We start from the raw sequence: 18,984 nt of genomic DNA on the forward strand, positions 1-18,984 counted from the left end.
CTCCGTCCCGTCTCCCAGCAGCCTTTGTGTCCCCGGACAAGCTTCGGATGATGAGGGTGATGGTATCTTTCCCCTCTATCCCTCCCTCAGGAGGCTGATGTGCCAGATGGTTGCTTTGCTCATTCTTGGAGTGTGCATGGAAGCCTGAGACCAGTCAGCGGAGAACAGCTAGAAGATGACATTTAATATGTTTCCAAGTCAAATTGATCTTTAATTCTATTAAAGTGAGTTGTGCCTTCAATTCTTGTTCCTCACCTGCAGGAGAGAAGTTGTCGTAGCTGCTCAGAATTCTCTGTGTGCTGGCTGTGGGACACGAATCGAATCCAGTACGTAGCAAACCGTGCACCTGACTCCTTGCAGCTCTGCTTTGTCGTGCCTGCCTTCCTGAATGACCATTTCATCACAAGGATATGTCGCTTGTATTCTTCTAACGACTTGCTAAATTTGTTAGATTTGGTGTATGGTGCAACACTATGCAGGTGGTAGAGCAATAATAACTTTGGAGTTGGCAAGATTTGAGCCTGATTCTGTGAGAACAAATTTGTTCAGGTCATGGGTCTGTGTCCCAGCATCCTTTCCCTTCCTCACTATCACTCCACTTGAAAATGCTTAATGATGAGGCATCTGCGATCCTTCTACGAAATTAAGATTTGTAACCCATGGTTCATATTGTGCTTCCACATTCTCAAATTTGAGCTACAACATCAACTTTTTACATAGTTGCAAAAGGCAGTTTTTACTTGTGTTAACTTGTTTTAAAGCTGTCTGATAGTTCCCCTCATTTAAACTCCCCCCCCCCCCCCTTTTTAAACTTAAGGAACCAATTCCTGTTGCAATGTATATTTGTATTAACTCGTTTTAAGCCTTTAACTACTTCCTGAATTTGTGCACTTGCTGCTGATCACTACCCTGTCCAGAACTGAGCAAAATTCCCCACCTGGGGGCAGATCAAGGCTCCACACAGCATCCTCTTTTATTTTAATCCTGAGATGAAGGCCAGCATTCTGTTGGCCTAGTCTGTAGGAAGGGTTAAAGAATAATTGTTTCACTGTATTCAGGAGTGAAGTGGTGATGCACTCGTTCTATCAGCAGGAAAGAGGACAGCTGCAAACTTGCTTTCTCATATGGTTTATAGCAATTATGCCAAGCTCATTCATTTGAGGAAGGGAAATTGATTGGCGTATTCCTTCTAGCTTCTGACACGAAGGATTTGACCATTTCTACAAGAAGTGCAAGGGAATGGGCTAAAATTGCTTCAGGTGGCAGAATCTAGAGATGAACTTTTTAGGACTGGCCAAAGTGGCTTCCAGTTTATTTCCTCCCCTCCCCCCCCCTCCCTCTTGTGTTCCTATTTTGTATGAGAGAGAGCTACAATTTTCCTTGAGGAAATATCTTGCCAGCTTGTGTCACTTTGGAAAAGATGTCACGTGGCTGTGTAGTTTGGAAATGCAGTATCAAATGGAAATGTTGTGGGGGGTAGGGAATAATGAAATGGCATGGAAACAAAAATTTAGATCCAACAGATTAAACAGTCACTGCCTTGGGTAACAGCAAGTTCCAAAACTAGGCTAATTGGTGGAATAGGCTAGGTAATAGGCTAGGTAAGTGGTGGAATCATTATTCACCTTATTTACAATATCACGTGTATTATTACTCATTTTTATCAAACTTCCATGAGTTACTTGGATATTAACCACTTGCTGAATTGATTATTAATCTTGTTGATCTTGGTTGAAAACGTAGGAAAGAGAAGGCGAGCTGCTGCAATTTAGTGGGTATTAAAAAGATAGCTAAAACATTGTTAATAATTTGCAATGTTCTTCCCCCCCCCCCCCCCCCCCCAAGTGGCAGTACAGTATTCTGAATTAAAGTGTCTGTTGGCACATCTTTGTAGAACCAAAAGCTGCTGCTCTTGGTGTCCGTTCTGTTCTTGATGATATTTGTGGGGGTATTATCTCTGCTTTGCATCTCGCGTACAACGGTGACTCCATCCAAAGCATTCCACGCAGGGGAGTGAGGAGCAGCAGTCTGGGACACAGTCTCTCACTGCAGCTTGACATTAAACAATCGTAACATTGCAAAAAGGAAGATTTCGGAGATTGGAATAGAACAATTTTAAATATTTAATTTCCCTCCAGAGTACATCAGAAAGCTGCGTTACTGTGAGTACTTGGGGAAATATTTCTGTGAATGCTGCCACCACAGTGAAGAATCTATGATTCCTGGCCGAATCCTAATGAAGTGGGATTTCAGCAAACATCCTGTCAGCCACTTCTCCAAGCAGCTGCTGGAAAGCATATGGCACGATCCACTGTTCAATGTATTTTATATCAACAGCCCCCTTTACAGCAAAGTCAAGGAGCTGAGTAAAGTGAAGGTAGGAAGTGGAGTGATTGGATTAATTTGCTGTTTGTCATTTCATTTTCATTCTTGCAATGTAGACATCACCAGCAAGGCCAGCATAAATGCCTATTTCTTACTGCAGTTGAAAATAGTTTGCATTGCTTCAGTCTGTGTGATGGAACTTCCGAAGTGTGTTTGGGTGTTCCGGAAAGGGTGCTCTTCCAGAGTCCACTGATTTGTGATCTTGCAGATTAGGGTACCGGTGCCACATTTGTATACACTGCCCCATTACTAATATAAACGTTCACAAAATTTGTAATTGTGCACCTTTAAGTAAGCCAAACATTTTGTTTGTGCATCTCCAACAAGAAAGTTGCTTTTGTAACACACACAGTTTCGGAGAAACTCAGCAGGCCAGGCAGCATCTACAGAAAAGAGTACAGTCGGCATTTCGGGCCGAGACCCTTCATCGGGACTGGAGAAAAAGTATGAGTCGGAGTAAGATTATTTGGTGGGGGGGGGGGGTGAGGAAGGGGGGAAGAAACACAAGGTGACAGGTGAAGCCAAGAGGGGGAGGGGGTGAAGTAAAGAGCTGGGAAGTTGATTGAAAGAGATACAGGGCTGGAGAAGGGGGAATTTGATGGAGTTCAGAAGGCCATGTAAGAAAGTAAAGCTGGGGAGGGGTATCAGAGGGAGGTGATGGGCAGGTAAGGAGATAAGGTGAGAAAGGGAAATGCAAATGGTGAAGTAGATTGGGGGGGGGGGGGGGTCCAGGGGCCTTACCAGAAATTCAAGAAATCGATGTTCATGCCATCAGGTTGGAGGCTACCCAGATGGAATGAGGTGTTGCTCCTCCAATCTGAGTGTGGCCTCATTATGACAGTAGAGGAAGCCATGGACTGACATGGAAGAATGGGAACGGGAAGTGGAAATAAAATGGGTGGACACTGGGAGATCCTGCTTTTTCTGGCAGACGGAGCGTAGGTGCTCGGCGAAATGGTCTCCCAATCTGTGTTGGGTCTCACTGATTATACAGAAGGCCATACTAGGAGCATTGGACACGGTAGGTGACCCCAACAGAGTCACAGATGAAGTGTTACTCAGCTGGAGGGACTGTTTGGGGCCCTGAACGATAGTGAGGGAGGTGGTGTAGGGTCAGGGGTAGCACTTGCTCTGCTTGCAAGGGTAAGTGCCGGGAGGGAGTGAAAAATGTGCTTGGTGCTGGGGCCCAGCTGGAGATGGTGGAAGTTATGGGGAATTGTGTGCTGGATGTGGAGGCTGGTGGGGTGTTGGTGAGGACAAGAGGAGCCCTATCCCTGGTGGGGTGGTGGCAGATGCATGCAAAATGGAAGAGATGAGGATGAGGGCAGCATTGATGATGGAGGAAGGGAAGCTCCTTTCTTTGAAGAAGGACATCCCATTAGTTCTGGAATGTAAAACCTCATTCTGGGAGCAGATGTGGTGGAGATGGAGGAATTGAGAGAAGGAGGTGGCATGTTTTTTAATACAAGTAACAGGGTGGGAAGAGGTACATCCCAGGTTGCTGTGAGAGTGGGTTTATAACAGATCAGTAAATAAACTCCATCTAGAGATGGAGACAGAGATTGAGAAAGGGGAGGGAGGTGTCGGGTAAATTTGAGGGCAGGGTGGAAGTTGGAGGTAAAGTTGATGAAGTCGACAAGCTCAACGTGGGTGCAGAAAGCAGCACCAATGCAACCGGTGTCATGCAGGAAAAGTTGGGAAGCGATACCAGTGTAGGCTTGGAATATAGACTGTTCCATGTAGCCAACATGTAGGCACAGCTTAGACACGTGCAAGTGCCCATGGCTTCACCTTTTTTGTTTAGGAGGAAGTGAGAGGAGCCAAAGGCGAAATTATTCAGAGGACAAGTTCCACCAGATGGACAAGAGGGGAACTGGTTGGGTCTGGTACTCAGAAAGAAGAACTTCGAGGCCTTCCTGGTGGGGGATAGGGACTGGACATCCATATGAAAATAAAGATGCCGGGTCAGGGAAACCATTGAAAAGATCAAGAGCATATGACGTCATGGATGTAGGTAGGAAGGAATTGAACTGGGGAGATGAAACTGGGTCGAATCTCGGTTGCTGTTGTAATTATATTGAAATGATTCAAATGCAGAAAATGATTTGTATCACTAGGTGGCAATGCAGTAAAACAAACCACTTCTTTTAATCAGGAACTTCGAGAGCAGTTGATTCGTATCAAGACTCTACTAAGAAACTGCAGACTGGCCAGAAGGTACCTGTTTATCTTCAATGTTTTAAACGGGACTCCCCCCATGTAAAATAGCACCATCAGATGCTATCCGGACTCCTGTCCTGTTGAATCTAAAAGCAAAATGTTGGATTAAGTTAAACTCTTAAGTGGTAATCTGCATTACATTTTGCTTTAGTTAACCACTGAAACCCAGCATACAAAGAACTGGATGTGGTCAGAAACAGTTATCGTGACCTATTTGTTTATGGGAGATTTGTGCATTTTGGGCATGTATTAATTTTAAGCGATCAGCAAATTGGCAAGTGACAAAATTCAGTAGATCTTAAAACAAGTTTTTGTTTCTGTAAGAAGCCAATTTTCTACATTTCTAAAGGACTCTGTAGGTTTTCACAAATAAAATGGCAGAAGTGTTTTAAGGGAAACTGTAACAACTCCTTTATTGTCTTTCAAAAACAGAACCACGTGCGGTTTTAAAAACTTCATGTCATTACATCAGAACCCCAGAAATCAATGTCAGTGGTTGAATTATCCATGTGCCCATGCATTACATTACCCTACAATCCCTCAACCCCTATGCACTTTGACAAATTTTGGTGTGTTATTGCCATGCAAAGCTATTGACAAAATGAAATTTCAAGCATGAAGGCATGCTACTGAATGCCTTCTCATAAATTGCAACTTCAGGGACTTCTCATGAGAGAATCTGAATAATGTTGATGAGTTTTGAAATTTTGTTTTCAAATGTCACTCCACCCTTCAAGAAGGGAGAGAGGCAGAAGAAAGGAAACTGTAGGCCAGTTAGTCTGACCTCAGTGGTTGGGAAGGTGTTGGAGTGGATTATCAAGGATGAGGTGTCAGAGTACTTAGAGGCACGTGTTAAATTAGGCTGTAGTCAGCATGGTTTCCTCCAGGGAAAATCTTCCCTGACAAATCTGTTGGAATTCTTTGAAGAAATAACAAGCAGGAGAGACAAAGGAGAATCATTTAATGTGTACTTGGGATTTTCAGAAGGCCTTTGACAAGGTGCCACACATGAGGCTGCTTAACAAGCTACGAGCCCATCGTACTACGGGAAAGATTCTAGCAGGGATAAAGCAGTGGCTGTTGGCAGGAGGCAAAAGGTGGGAATGAAAGGAGCCTTTTCTGGCTGGCTGCCAGTGACTAGTGTTGTTTCACAGGGGTCTGTGTTGGGACCAATTCTTTTGCATTATAAATCAATGATTTGGATGCTGGAATTGATGGCTTTTTTGTAAAGTTTGCAGATGATATGAAGATGGGTGGAGGGGTGGGTAATGTTGAAGTAGAGAGGCTATAGAGGACTTGGACAGATTAGGAGAATGGCCACTGGAATGGCAGATGAAATACAGTGTTGGGAAGTGTATGGTCATGCACTCTGGTAGAAGAAATGAAAGGGTTGACTATTTTCCAAATGGAGAAAACATACAAAAAAAACCTGGGGTGCAAAGGGACTTGGGAGTCCTTGAGCAGGATTCCCTAAAGGTTAATTTGCAGTTGAGTCTGTGGTGAGGAAGGCAAATACAATGTTAGCATTCATTTCAAAAGGACTAGACTATGAAAGCAAGACTAATGTTGAGACTTTATAAAGCACGGGTGAGGCCTCACTTAGTGCAAGTTTGGGGCCCCACATCTTGGATAAGATGTACTAACATTGGAGAGGGTTCAAAAGAGATTCACAAAAATAATTCCATGATTGAATACCTTGTCATATTAAAAAGTGTTTGGCTCTGGGCCTGTATTCACTAGAATTCAGAAGAATGAGGAGTGACCTCATTGAAACTATCAAAAGGTGAAAGGCCTTGATGGAGTGGATGTGGAGAAGATGTTTCCTATGATGAGAGGGTCTTAAGACCAGAGGACACTTAGGATAGAGGGGTGTCCTTTAGAACAGAGTTAAGGAGGAATTTCTTTCAGCAGTGGTGAAACTGGAATGTATTGCCACAGGCAGCTGTGGAGGCCAAGTCTTTCTGTATTTAAGGAGGAGGTTGATAAATTCTTGATTGGTGAGGGCATGATGGGATACAAGGAGAAGGCATGAGATGGGGGTTGAGAGGAAAATTGCTTTGATGAAATGGCAGAGCAGACATGATGGGCGAAATACTGCTCCTATATTTTATGACCTTGTGGTCTATTTCACATTAGCCAGTCCATCTTGCTGAAAACCTTATTGTTTAATCTTTCTTTCTTGAGTATATTTGCTACTATCAAGCTGTCTATTGTGATCATAATGTGGATCTCCCTCTTTCTCTCTCTGACCTATTTCCCTGATTTTAAGGGTGTGTTAAGGAACTAAGGCAGGTAGATCTGCGTGACTGCCTAATGTAAAAGGTCAGAAGGTCTTTTGTCTCTATCTCATCACAGTAAATCACTAAAAGCCCAAGAGGATAAAGCTGTTTCTAAATCAATGGCTTTAAAAATAGTTTACCTACAATACCAAGGATGTCGAGGACAGAATCTGTGAAGTTAACTTTCCAGTGGTCCTACAGTTTGTGTAAATGCTTTGATTTCCAGACTAGCTTCCTATCTATAATCTATCAATGTCTTGCCATTACTAATTAATGTTGTTCATTTTATCACCATTCTGATGACACCTGGCCTTGACCTTTTGGACAGTGCGATGGTTGAATTCTGGCGATTACAGGCCCATTTATCTGAGGAGCTGCATTTGTACTCATTGAATGATCTGGTAATGGTGAAACGGGGCCTGCTGGTTCCAGGCCTAAAAGATGCTCTGAGAATGGTCCTCTCCCACGTAGAAAGTTGTGAGGTAAGCCCATCTGGTCTGTCATCTCATCAGTTTGATTTTTTTTTAAGTTTAAGTTTGACTCTTGTCCAGCTCTTATTTGTTGGTATCACTGAGTCTAGTTTACTTATTGCCAACTCTACTCCGGAGAAGTAATCAAACTGGTGTCAAAACTGCTCTACAGAATCAAAATGGTAGGTATGGTGATTAAATAAATGGTAAAATCCCTTGCACTTATTCAAAAATCTGTATTCTGTCATTTGCTTGTTTGGAAGTTCATACCAAATTTACTTTATCTATTGGAAGAACAGCCACATGAATGATGAGTACTGGATTTTTTCCTCAGATTAACTGAGGTGTTTGTGTAAATGAAAGCCATTTGGAGTAATTCAAATAAGGGAAATGCCCCATAATTTGGCTTGGATACCTGCGGAAAGCTGGCCACTGGTGTAGAGGCATCCGCATTGGACTTTGGCGAGTGGTCCAGGGTTCAAATCTGGCTGGCTCCTTGCACACTTTACATCCATGTTGGGTTGAGCATCGAGCTAGCATCTCGGCCTTGTTTTTTTTTCAAATAAATAAATACAAATGCCAAAGAAATGGCAAGGTTGCTGCCTGATGCACCACAAACACAGAGAGGAACAGCAAACTTTAGCAGAAGAATTGGAAAGCATTTCTGTTCAATTGTTTTGAAAGTGTTTATGCATCAACCTTGAACATTCAAAATGTGCAAAGACAAATCAGTGAGCATTTGATCTTAAACATAAGATGTGGTGTATTATTGCTACCTCACAAAAATGTAAGCTTTTTAAACAAATATAATTTTGAATTGACTCAAGTGAATTATTCCAATGCTATTCTTGAGTACTTGAATGACATCACTCTATCTTTTGTGAGGTGTTTTGGATCTGAAGTTTGAGATGTATAATACTAGTGCTAAATGCAAAGAGTATAATTGTCCGTTGGTGGAATTGTTATTGAACTTGCCAACCCATTTATAGAATGAATTGTAAGCATTCCTAAATTTTAAATGTGTAATTTGCCTCCTAATCTTACTGCTGTTCATCAATAGATGAAGTAAATTCAACATGGACTTAATTGATGAACTGTTTGCTTTCTTTGACATCTTTGTTTTGCTCCAGATATGTATGGCCAAAGGTTTCATCTGTGAGTTTTGCAAGAGTAGTGAAATTCTCTTCCCTTTTCAAGTAGAGCGATGCAAACGATGTTGTGGTGAGTGCTGTTCTATCAGTGTCTTTGATTTATTGGGCCATTGGCTTTAATGTACAACATATCATAAGTAAACTTTCATGTGATCTTGGCTTGCAATCAAAGTTTTAATAAATTGCTTTCCTCACTGGAATACTGAAAGACTGATTATTCCTCTCCAGTAATTGATGTTGAGATTGTTTTTGTTTTGATATTTTACTCTGCTTACTGATATTAATGTGATTATGAGAGTTAAAAAAAAAAAGTGAAGTAACTGGTATTGATGGTGGATTCCTAGTAGATGAAAACTTGTGGAGTTGCATTTGCTGGAAGAATAATATGGATCAACATTTGATCCATGTTGTCCTTCCAGCAATACCCAAATGGTATGTTGCCTCAGTCAGGGACATCTCAGATCAAGCCCACAGCATTCCTAGGTGGGAGTGAGCCACCAGAGGTTGTGGTCCACATGGGTAAGAAGGATGATGAGGACCTGCAAAGTGAGTTCAGGGATTTGGGTGCTAAGTTGAAGGACAGGACCTCCAGGGTTGTGATTTTAGGATTGCTACCTGTGCCTCATGCTAGTGGGGCCAGAAATGGGGAGATCATATGGTTTAACCTGAGTCACAGGAGAGAGGGCTTCAGATTTTTTGATCATTGGGCTTCCTTCCAGGGAAGGTGGGACCTGTACACATGAGATGGTTTGCATCTTAACTGGATGGTACCAATATCCTTCTGGGAAGGTTAGCCTGTGCTGCATGGTGGAAGGGGGTGGGGTAAACTAGTGTTGCAGGGGGATGGGAGCCAGAGAGCAAGAACAGGTAGTGGAGTGGCTTTTGGGGAAAGATGTTAAGCCTACATACAAAGCCATGGGATCAAAAGGTTGAGACTGATGTTCTGAATTGTGTATTTCAATGTGAGCATCATTGTAGAAAAGATGAATGAGCTTGAGGCATTGTCATAGTTCCAACACATGGAACTATGACAGTGTAGCCATTAGAGTGTCTTGGTTGCAGGAGGGGCAGGACTGGCAGCTTAATGTTCAGAGTCCTGTTTTAGACATGATAGAGCAGGAAGAATTAAAGGGGAGGACTGGCATTACTAGTCAGGGACCATGTCACACTCGTGTTCAGACTAGGACAGACTGGAGAGCTTGTCTGAGACTATATGGGTGGAAATGAGGAATAAGAAAGGGACGACCACATGGGATTACATTATAGACCACCAACAGTCTGGGATTTGGAGTAAATTTGTAGAGAGACCAGACCATGGCAAGAAACATAAGGTTGTGATAAATGATTTTAACTTTCCACATACTGACTGGGGACTCTCTCACTTTAAAAGGGCTGTAAGGGGAAGAGTTTGTTAAATGTTCAAGAATGTTTCCTTAATATATAGAGGCCCCAACTAAAGAGTATGATATGAGATCCCCAATTGGGGATTGAGATGGGACACAGACAGAAGTTGTGAAAGGCAACACCTTGCATCTGGTGATTCTCGGGATGAGATTCTAAATTGGGGATAGGCCAATTTTGACGATTTCAGAAGGGAACTGGCAAATGTGGATTGGGACAGGTTGTTCTCTGGCAAAGGTGAGCTTGGTAAGTGGGAGGCCTCAATTTTTGAGAGCATAGAGTTTGTTTCTATCAGAATAAAAGGCAAAGATGATAGTTCTAGGGAACTTGATTTTTGTGAGATATTGAGGCCCTGGTTATTAAGGTGCATAGCAGGGATAGGCAGGAAGGAGCAAATGAGTTGCCTGAGCACAAGAAATGCAAGAGAACACTTAAAGAAATCAGGAGGGCTAAAAGAAGGTATGATGTTGCTCTGGCAGATAGGGATAGGAGAATTTTGAGGGCTTCTAAAGATAAATATTAAGAGCAAAAGAATAACAAGGGACAAAATTCTTCCTCTGGAAGATCAGTATCATCTATGCATGGAGCCAAAAGAGATGAGGGAGATCTTAAATGGATTTTTCTTCTTCTTTGCATTTGTGTTTACTTGGGACATGGATACAGTTCATAGAAGTGAGGAAGTGGCAGAGAAGTCATGAACCCTATACAGACTACAGAGGAGGTGTTTACAGGCTTGAGGCAACTTGGGATGGTTAAATCTCCAGGGCTTGACGAGGTGTTCCCATGGACCCTGTGGGGGCCAGTGCAGAAATTGCAAGGAGTTATTTAAATCCCTTGCAGAGATACTTAAAATGTCTTTGGCCAAGGGTGAGGAGCCATTGGATTGGAAAATAGTTAATGTTGTTTCCTTGTTTAAGAAGGGCTCCAAGAATAGGCCAGTGAGTCTATCAGTATTGGGCAAGTTATTGGAAGATGTATATTTGGTCCGTTAGAATAACTGTATGGATAGATAAGGACTGATTAGGGATGGTCAACATTGGTTAGACATAACCTTCTGCATACAAACCAGTCTTGGAGATTTTCAAGGAGGTTACCAGGAAAGCTGATGAAGGTATTGGAATTTTGTCTACATGGACTTTAAGATCTTTGACAAGGTCCCACATGGGAGGTTTTTCAAGAAGGTTCAGCCAATTGGCATTCAAGATGAGGTAGTAAACTGGATTAGACATTGGCTTGTGGGAGAAGACACTGAGTGGTAGTGGATGGTTACCTCTGACTGGAGGCCTATGACTAGTAGTATGCTGTAGGGATCAGCTCTGTGTCCATTGTTTGTCATCTATATCAATCATCTGGATTTTATTGTGGTAAGACTCAAAGCTTGCAGTGGGATCTGGACCTGTGGAAAAATGGCAGATGGAATGTACGAGGGGTGATTGATAAGTTCGTGGCCTAAGGAAGGCGGAGTCAATTTTAGAAAACCTAGCACATTTATTTTTCAGCATAGTCCCCTCCTACATTTACACACTTAGTCCAGCGGTCATGGAGCATACAGATCTTGGACTGCCAGAAAATGTCCACAAATGGGAGATTGATAAGTTTGTGGCCTAAGGTAGAAGGAGATGAGTTATACAGCTCTCGTTACATGCACATGCAGGTCAATGCTTTGAGTGATTATGCAAAAAGTTTGAATAACTCATCAGGAGTGATTGATAAGTTCATGGCCTAAGGTAGGAGATGAGTTATTAACTTCAAACTTACTGTATAATCACTCAGAGTTGACCTGCATGTGCATGTAACGAGAGCTGTATAACTCCTTCTACCTTAGGCCACAAACTTATCAATCAGCCCACCTGTGGACACTTTCTGGAGGTCCAAGATCCATATGTTCCACGACCGCTGGACTAAGTGTGTAAATGTAGGAGGGGATGATGTTGAAAAATAAATGTGCTAGGTTTTCTAAAATTGACTCCTTCTACCTTAGGCCACGAACTTATCAATCACCCCTCATGATGCAGACAAGTATGAGGTGTGGCAGTGTGTGAATAATAGGGCACTAAGGAGTGTGGTATCTGGGAATACAGATCCATAATTCCTTGTAAGTAGTGTAACAGGTATTTTATCATGTGCCTCCAAGTACCCTGAAACCACATCCTTAACAATGAATTCTACCATCTTCCCAACCACTGAGGTCAGACTAACTGGCCTATAGTTTCCTTTCTTCTGCTTCTCTCCCTCCTTGAAAAGTGGAGTGACATTTGCATTTTCCATTCCTCCAGAACCATCCCAGAATCAACTGATTCTTGAAAGATCATCACTATTACCTTCACAATCTCTTCAGCCACCTCTTTCAGAACCCTGGGGTGTAGTCCATCTGGTCCTGGTGACTTGTCTATCTTCAGACCTTTCAGTTTCTGAAGAGCTTTCTATCTAGTAATGGTAATTTCACACCCAGCACCTGGAACTTCCACCATACTGATAGTATCTTCCACATTGAAGACCGGTGGAAAATACCTATTCAGTTCCTCTGCCTTTACCTTGTCCCACGTTACTACCTCTCCAGCATCATTTTCCAGCAGTTTGATATCTACACTCACCTCTTTTACACCTTCTGATTCTGAAGAAACTTTTGGGATCCTCTTTAATATTATTGGCTAGCTTAACTTTATATTCCATCTTTTCCCTAATTTTTTTTAGTTGCTTTCTGTTGGTTTTTAAAAGCAACAGAAGTTTTTTTTCTCTGTTACATGCCCTCTGTTTGGCTTTTGTGTTGGTTCAGACTTATCAGTCAGTTGTCATCTTGCCTTTAGAATACTTCTGCTGTGAGATGTACAGTATATATCCTGCACCTTCCAAATTTCTTCCAGAAATTCCAGCCATTGCTGCTCTGCTGTCATCCCTGCCTGTGTTTTCTTTTCACCAAGTTTTGGCCAGCTCCTCTTGTGCCTCTAATTCCCTTTACTGCACTATTTCTTCTTCCATTCACTTTTTAGCTGACTTATTACAGCATTGAGGAATACAAATAGTTTAAAAACAAAGTCTTCCAACTTTGACTCTTTTCCTTACTAAACTAATTTTTTTAGTCTCTTCCCATCACTTGAAAGACCTGCAAAAATCTGCATTACAATGCTTTTATTTAATGTAATGATGGTTTGAAGCGATTTGAATTCCCTCTTCCAAGACACTTGCAATATTAAATTTGGATCTCATGTAAATAGTGTCCTTTTAAAATTATAGACTCTCCTTTGTTTTCTTCCCAAACACCAGTATGCAAAGCCTGCTTTCATAAAGAGTGCTTCAAAACAGAACAGTGTCCCAAGTGCACAAGGATCAATGCACGGAAAGAACTCCTTGCTTTCCAACAGACGACAGACTGAGCATTGAAGTGAAATCCTGAGGGAGTGTGTGGACTTCAGTTTATAAGAAAAACTCAACACGTGGTGCTACTTCCATGATTTTTTTAAAAAAATGAATGAAGTGACGACGTCTGGAACGCCGCAAATTTATGAATTGTTCAACAGATGCATTTTCACTGTGCTTACTTTCCTATACATGCTATTCATCAGTATGAGAGTGGTTACTTTGACATTTTAAGTGACCATGTGAATTAACTTCAAATTTTTCTCCCCCACCCCTCCCACCAATTTGAAGAATTTGCCCTTCTAACTTACAAATATTAGGACTCAATCTTTTATCTTTGTGCTGAAGCTTTGGGACATGTATAGCACATTTTTATGCAAATTATGAATAGGAGTACTTGTATACTTTGGATGTAACAACAGGATGGAATATTAAAACTATTTCAGTTTGCAGCAAAGTAAAGCAGTCATGTACAAGACATCTATTTGGTTGGGAGGGGGAAGAAGTTAAATATCACAAACCAATTTCTCACACTTGTATGTCCTTGATTTTGCTGGATGCTAATGTTGGCATTTTGTCAACATTGCTGGGCTCTTCACCTTTTTGTATAATTTACTTGTCTGGTCCATATCTTGGGCATCAGAATTTGAAATATAGTAGGTGTTACTTTGGCACCAGCAGTACCAAAGACATCAGTAGTTCTTAAATTCTCCCGCACTAATGTGAAAAGAAATTGGTTAGTATCTTCACAATTTTGTTAATTATCCAAATTGTGTTAGACATGATTTCTGTTGCATAAATTGTCTTTAGGCATATTGATTTAAAAATGTGATATTTAGACATGCTCTTTTTTCTCCCCAGTAATTCTGCCAAACAAAATCTGGCCCTATTCTGAAAAGATGGGGCCATCTAACTATCGTTAAAACACAAAGCTTTTTCTATTCCATTCAACAGAATGGGACTCAATTCCAATTGGATATATTCTTTTCTTTCTGTTTGGACTATAGAAAGATTTGGTGAAAGAGCTACAAGTTCAGCCTCTTACATTTCCAAATGCGTATTCTGTATTCTTGTTTAAATTTAAAAATTTCAATAATGTACTAAACCTTTTAAACAATTTTAAGGAAGCACCTACATAAATGCTATAAAAATGCAATTGCATTTTATAATTCTAAGAGCTTGTGCAATTGTCTACAAGTATTTTTAAAGCAGGTAATGTTTAAAAAATAGTGCTAATGGATTTGACACTTCCATGGGCCTGACCAAGGCTTTTAATTTTTCTTAAAAGCTTGTCAGTTTGCGAAGTTGTTTGGTACACTTAAAGTTTGGAGAAAGTTGTATAGGATCAGCCTTATTTAATAGCATTGTTGTAAAGTATGTGTTTTGCCAACTACTTATTTGAATGCTTCCTTGTTTAAAGACATGTAATTCTGAGGACCTCTTGTGAAAACAATATCCCTTCCATTCTTTTTAAAGCAACCTTGATGTTCTGCTTTGTAAACTTTAACTACAAACATTTATGAAATCGCTTTGTCCTCCATTTTAATGAGGAAAAAGAATTTAAAATAGACTTAAACCAATTTAAAATGGCAGAATAGAGAAATTTTATTTAACCATGTTAAATGTTTGTAAATTAATATTCTCACAGCATAATTTCAAGGATCTATTTTATAACTGAGTTTTTGGTATAGTTTGACTGTGCCATACCATAATTTCACCCTGGTTTGTGTCTGTTATGATGGCCCAAATAAGTGAAAAATCTATATTATGGTTACTTTTTCCATGAATATTAAATCTTCCTAACGCATTCTACAAATTGTTGTCCTTCTTTATCCATCAAACAGTTTAAAAAATGTTTGTCCAGAGAAAATGTAGAGTTACTGAGGCCCTCCTTTGGTTGGGGGTTGTCTGTGTCCTGCAAGCCAGGGCAGTATGATATGGAAAGGAAGCTGATGCCTATGTAGCAGGTTTTCTCTCTGTGCAGCTGATGAATGCAAGGGAACAGCAGACAGATAGTTTGGCATGGTGGCATTGCAGGAGTCACCAGTCGGTGCTGAACTCAACATGGGACTGCTTCATGGATTCCAGCTCTGGATTTTTTTTTTTCCCCTCTGGGTCTACTCACAACACCTTCCCCATGAGCAGATACCGCCACAAGGCAGCAGAGGTTTGACATCACTGTGTTCCTTCTTGACATGTTACCAAACATGGCTGATAAGCCCCACCAGACTGGTTTTTGGTCCCCTGTAACACACTTTGTCCCTTCTGTCAGTAGAAACAGATCTGCTGGCTTGGTATCCAAGTCGTGTGAAGGGCAGGAGCTGGACTTTTTTGTCAAAGGCTATTTGAGATGCACCATTGGCAGCATTTGATAGATGGTGGGATCTTGCACCCACCCCCACCGGCTATGACAACCTTAAAGAACCATGCAGTTACTACAGTCTCATACATTTGTGCAGAATCGAAACCTTTCTAATGTTGACCATATTTTCTGGACCCGTGCTTCAAAATATGGCCTAACTTTGTAATTTTTAATCTTGTTCCTTTCCACGCCTTGTGATACATCAGGTGGCAACCTTGCTGTTGTTTTAGTACTTTTGTCTGTTGTTTGAGGCAGAATTGCTAGCCCAATGCTCAACCCAGCACAGATGGAAAGTGTGTAAGGATTCAGTTGTAATCTAACTCGGGACTACTAGCCTTGAAATCCGGGTCAGATGCCACTTCAACACGAGCTGGCATTTAATGTGCACAGAGCTCTAGAAACTAACCTTGTATAGTTCAATCCATAGTTTGGCGCACTACTATAGAATGAATGTTTCAAACAAATTGGGGACAAATCAAGTAAATGTGTTGGCTGTAGATTTTATCACCAGCAGGGCAAAGAACAGCTTTAATGTGTTTTCTTAATCTGGCTTTTACAGGAGTTAGGAGTCTAATTGTTTGTGTTGTCTTGTGAGAATTGTTAATTCAATCATGATTTACAAAGCAATTTCTGAAGTAACAACACTCCAAGTATTATTTAGGTAGGAATTGTTTATTTTAAAATTTCAGTAGTCCAGAGATTGCCAGAAGACCACTCTAAAATGGCAGGCAGTTGAGTAAGGTTTAGTACCTACTGTCCTGGAAGCTGATTACAATGCAAAATGAAGTTCATAAGTTATTTCTCCCTTATCATGGCCTTCCTGTATTGTGACCAGCATTCAGACTGGACAGCTCTAGCTGGATGAATATTTATCAATTCCATAGTGTGGGCTGAGGGGGAAACCTGCTATGACACAATTGAGAATTAAGTTATTTTCACTTTTATTTGACTTTCATGCACGTGGGGACAAGGAACAGTAATTCTATTAAGTTGGACATCAAATTTTCTAGGAGGAAGCCATTACATGGCAACTAATAGAGGAAAAAATTCCTACTAGAATGGAAATTGGCATGTATGAACTAAATTCCAAACCTCGGTGTGGAAGTGGAGGAACTGTGGATACAATGTTCAAAACCAGTTTGTGTTTTGAAACCAAAACCAGGTCTCTGCCTGTACACTTGGCATCACTACAAGTGCTCAGATCAGTCGTCATTTTCAGATTACCTTTCCTGGGAATGTCTTTCTCAGACAAGATGAGGATAGGTTTGGGATAAGCTAAATACTTTTTTGCACTGTGATTCATTAGCTTTCTATATTTGCTTGTACTGCTACATGCACACCACATATTTAAATCCCTTTTTGTTGGGGAGCGATTACTAGAGCATGTTCTTAGTACTTCTAGATCCCGACAGGTATTTTGAACCTTGGTGATATTTAGAGGTGGCGGCAAAAAATGCATTGAATACCTTTCCCTTGCCAAAATTCCCATTTTCAGTTTTTAAGCATAGCTCATTTAGTATGTTGTAAACAACTAGGTTTTTGCAGAAGTAACTTACTGGGCACCAGTTCTCAAGTGTACAACATGTACAACCTCTATCTTCAAAAATCTATTTTCTCACATGTAGTGTGGGTGTGCATCACATCTATGTCATAGTGGCATAACAAAATTCTTCAAATCCCAAAATCTTCATGTGTACAAGTTTTTCTACTGAATGTTGGATTACAACAACAGTTGTTTAATACTAACCCATTGTTAAACTTATTCCACTCTGAAGGATGTCTTGAGTTATAGGCCAACTTGCATTGACTTCTGTTGCCAAAGCCAAGCTCAAACCATCTCATACAAAGAGCATCCAGCTTTTGTGGGCTGAAATGCATTCTTTACATAGTTCTTTTGGCTGCAATTTCATACTTCAAACTTGAGGCTATTCAGGCATCAATCTCTATCAAGCATTTCAATATGAAACTAAAAGTCCTTTTCTGGTTTTCATAAATGCCTTAAATTAAGTCAGTTATTGGAAGGGACTACCTAATTTTGAAATCATTAGCATGTTGAATTTTGTTTTCTGCCCAAACAAATCTTCATGAAAAGAACCAAAAAGGTGGAAAAATCCTGAATTCTTACTCAATGGGATATGATAGGGAAGAAATAACTTGTACCAAGAACAGATGAGAGCTTCAATTTCATGGGAATCCCTTTTTCAAATGTGTATAAAGATGCTGAGAATTTTTTTTTCTGTCCCTGTGAATAGCTTGGTTACAATAAAAACATGGGGAGAATGTGTTGACCAGCTCAAGGTTTGTAAATTTTGACAATTGAGGCTTCAACTTATGACAAATGAAAGTTTGGAGGAGTAAATAAGGAAAATATTTGCTTTTTGAGGTAGTGGAATTGGAGAGAGATTGGGATGGCTCTTCCTTCACTCTTTCAAGGCTGCTGATAGCATTTCCATGGAATTGCTGTGGGATTAGAACCACTTCTCTGAAACCTTTGGATTAACCAGGCCAGGTCAACAAATTCAAAATTACTAAGTACAAATGCAGTTGAGTCAATCACAGCTTTCTCTTGCTCTTTCTCTAAAATAAGACCATAAAGGAGGAACTAGAAAAGACTATACTTTTTTTTTAAAGAACTTTTTTTATTGTTTTCAAATAGTTACAGAATAAATGTGTATGAGAAAAAAAAATGTTACCCAGCCCCCCTCCCCTTAACCCCTCCCCCCTAACATCCCTATTTAAAAAAAAGAGGAAAAAAAAAGGAATGCCTGGATATTGGAGGGTCCCCACATGCTCCACGGAGTTCGTAATAACTTTAGTGTATGTATTTATTTCTTTCCCCAAGTAACCAATTATTTCATCTTCGGAGCACCTATATATTTAATCCTTGTAAATAAAGACTATACTTGATCTTGTCCTGCCATTCCTCATCCACTTTCCTTCCTTTGCAACCCTTGATTCTGATAAAGATTAGAAAATTTAAAATATATCCAAAGATTTTGTGCCCATGACTCTTGGTGGCAAGGATAAACTGTGAAGTACCTGTACCCAGCTTGAAGTGTGAGAAGAATTTATTTGTTAAGCTTATCATCGCCTTAAATGGATATTTCTCACCTTTCTGATTTCTCCCATGAAAGGAAATGCCCCCTTGGTATTTATCTGGTTTAGCTTTTCCTTGGAGATCCATCCCTTTGTATTTGTATTATGCAATCAACTGTTTCCTTGCATAGGAAGACCAGAATTGTTCACAGCAGTGTAAATGTGGTCTCCATAGTACCTTGCACAGTTGGAGTAACACTTTGAGAGCTACAGCATGGAAACAGGCCCATCAGCCCACTAAATCCATGTGGACTTTTAACCAG

At 40.6% G+C, this 18,984-nt stretch overlaps 1 protein-coding gene across 4 annotated transcripts in view; it reads left to right on the top strand.

Annotated features, from left to right (window-relative positions):
• Positions 1–15,001, top strand: part of rubcnl (rubicon like autophagy enhancer) — a 122,558-nt gene extending 107,557 nt beyond the window's left edge. For all 4 annotated transcript variants that reach the window (XM_073044595.1, XM_073044596.1, XM_073044598.1 and 1 more), the window contains 6 exons: positions 262–326; positions 2,139–2,377; positions 4,541–4,602; positions 7,213–7,366; positions 8,485–8,575; positions 13,171–15,001. In XM_073044595.1, coding sequence (XP_072900696.1) covers positions 262–326; positions 2,139–2,377; positions 4,541–4,602; positions 7,213–7,366; positions 8,485–8,575; positions 13,171–13,280 — 721 coding nt within the window. In that variant the 3' untranslated portion in view covers positions 13,281–15,001. The remainder of the gene's footprint in view (positions 1–261; positions 327–2,138; positions 2,378–4,540; positions 4,603–7,212; positions 7,367–8,484; positions 8,576–13,170) is intronic.
• The last annotated feature ends 3,983 nt before the right edge of the window (positions 15,002–18,984 follow it).

The sequence above is a fragment of the Hemitrygon akajei genome, chromosome 5 (assembly GCF_048418815.1).
Source record: "Hemitrygon akajei chromosome 5, sHemAka1.3, whole genome shotgun sequence".
Taxonomy (NCBI): domain Eukaryota; kingdom Metazoa; phylum Chordata; class Chondrichthyes; order Myliobatiformes; family Dasyatidae; genus Hemitrygon; species Hemitrygon akajei.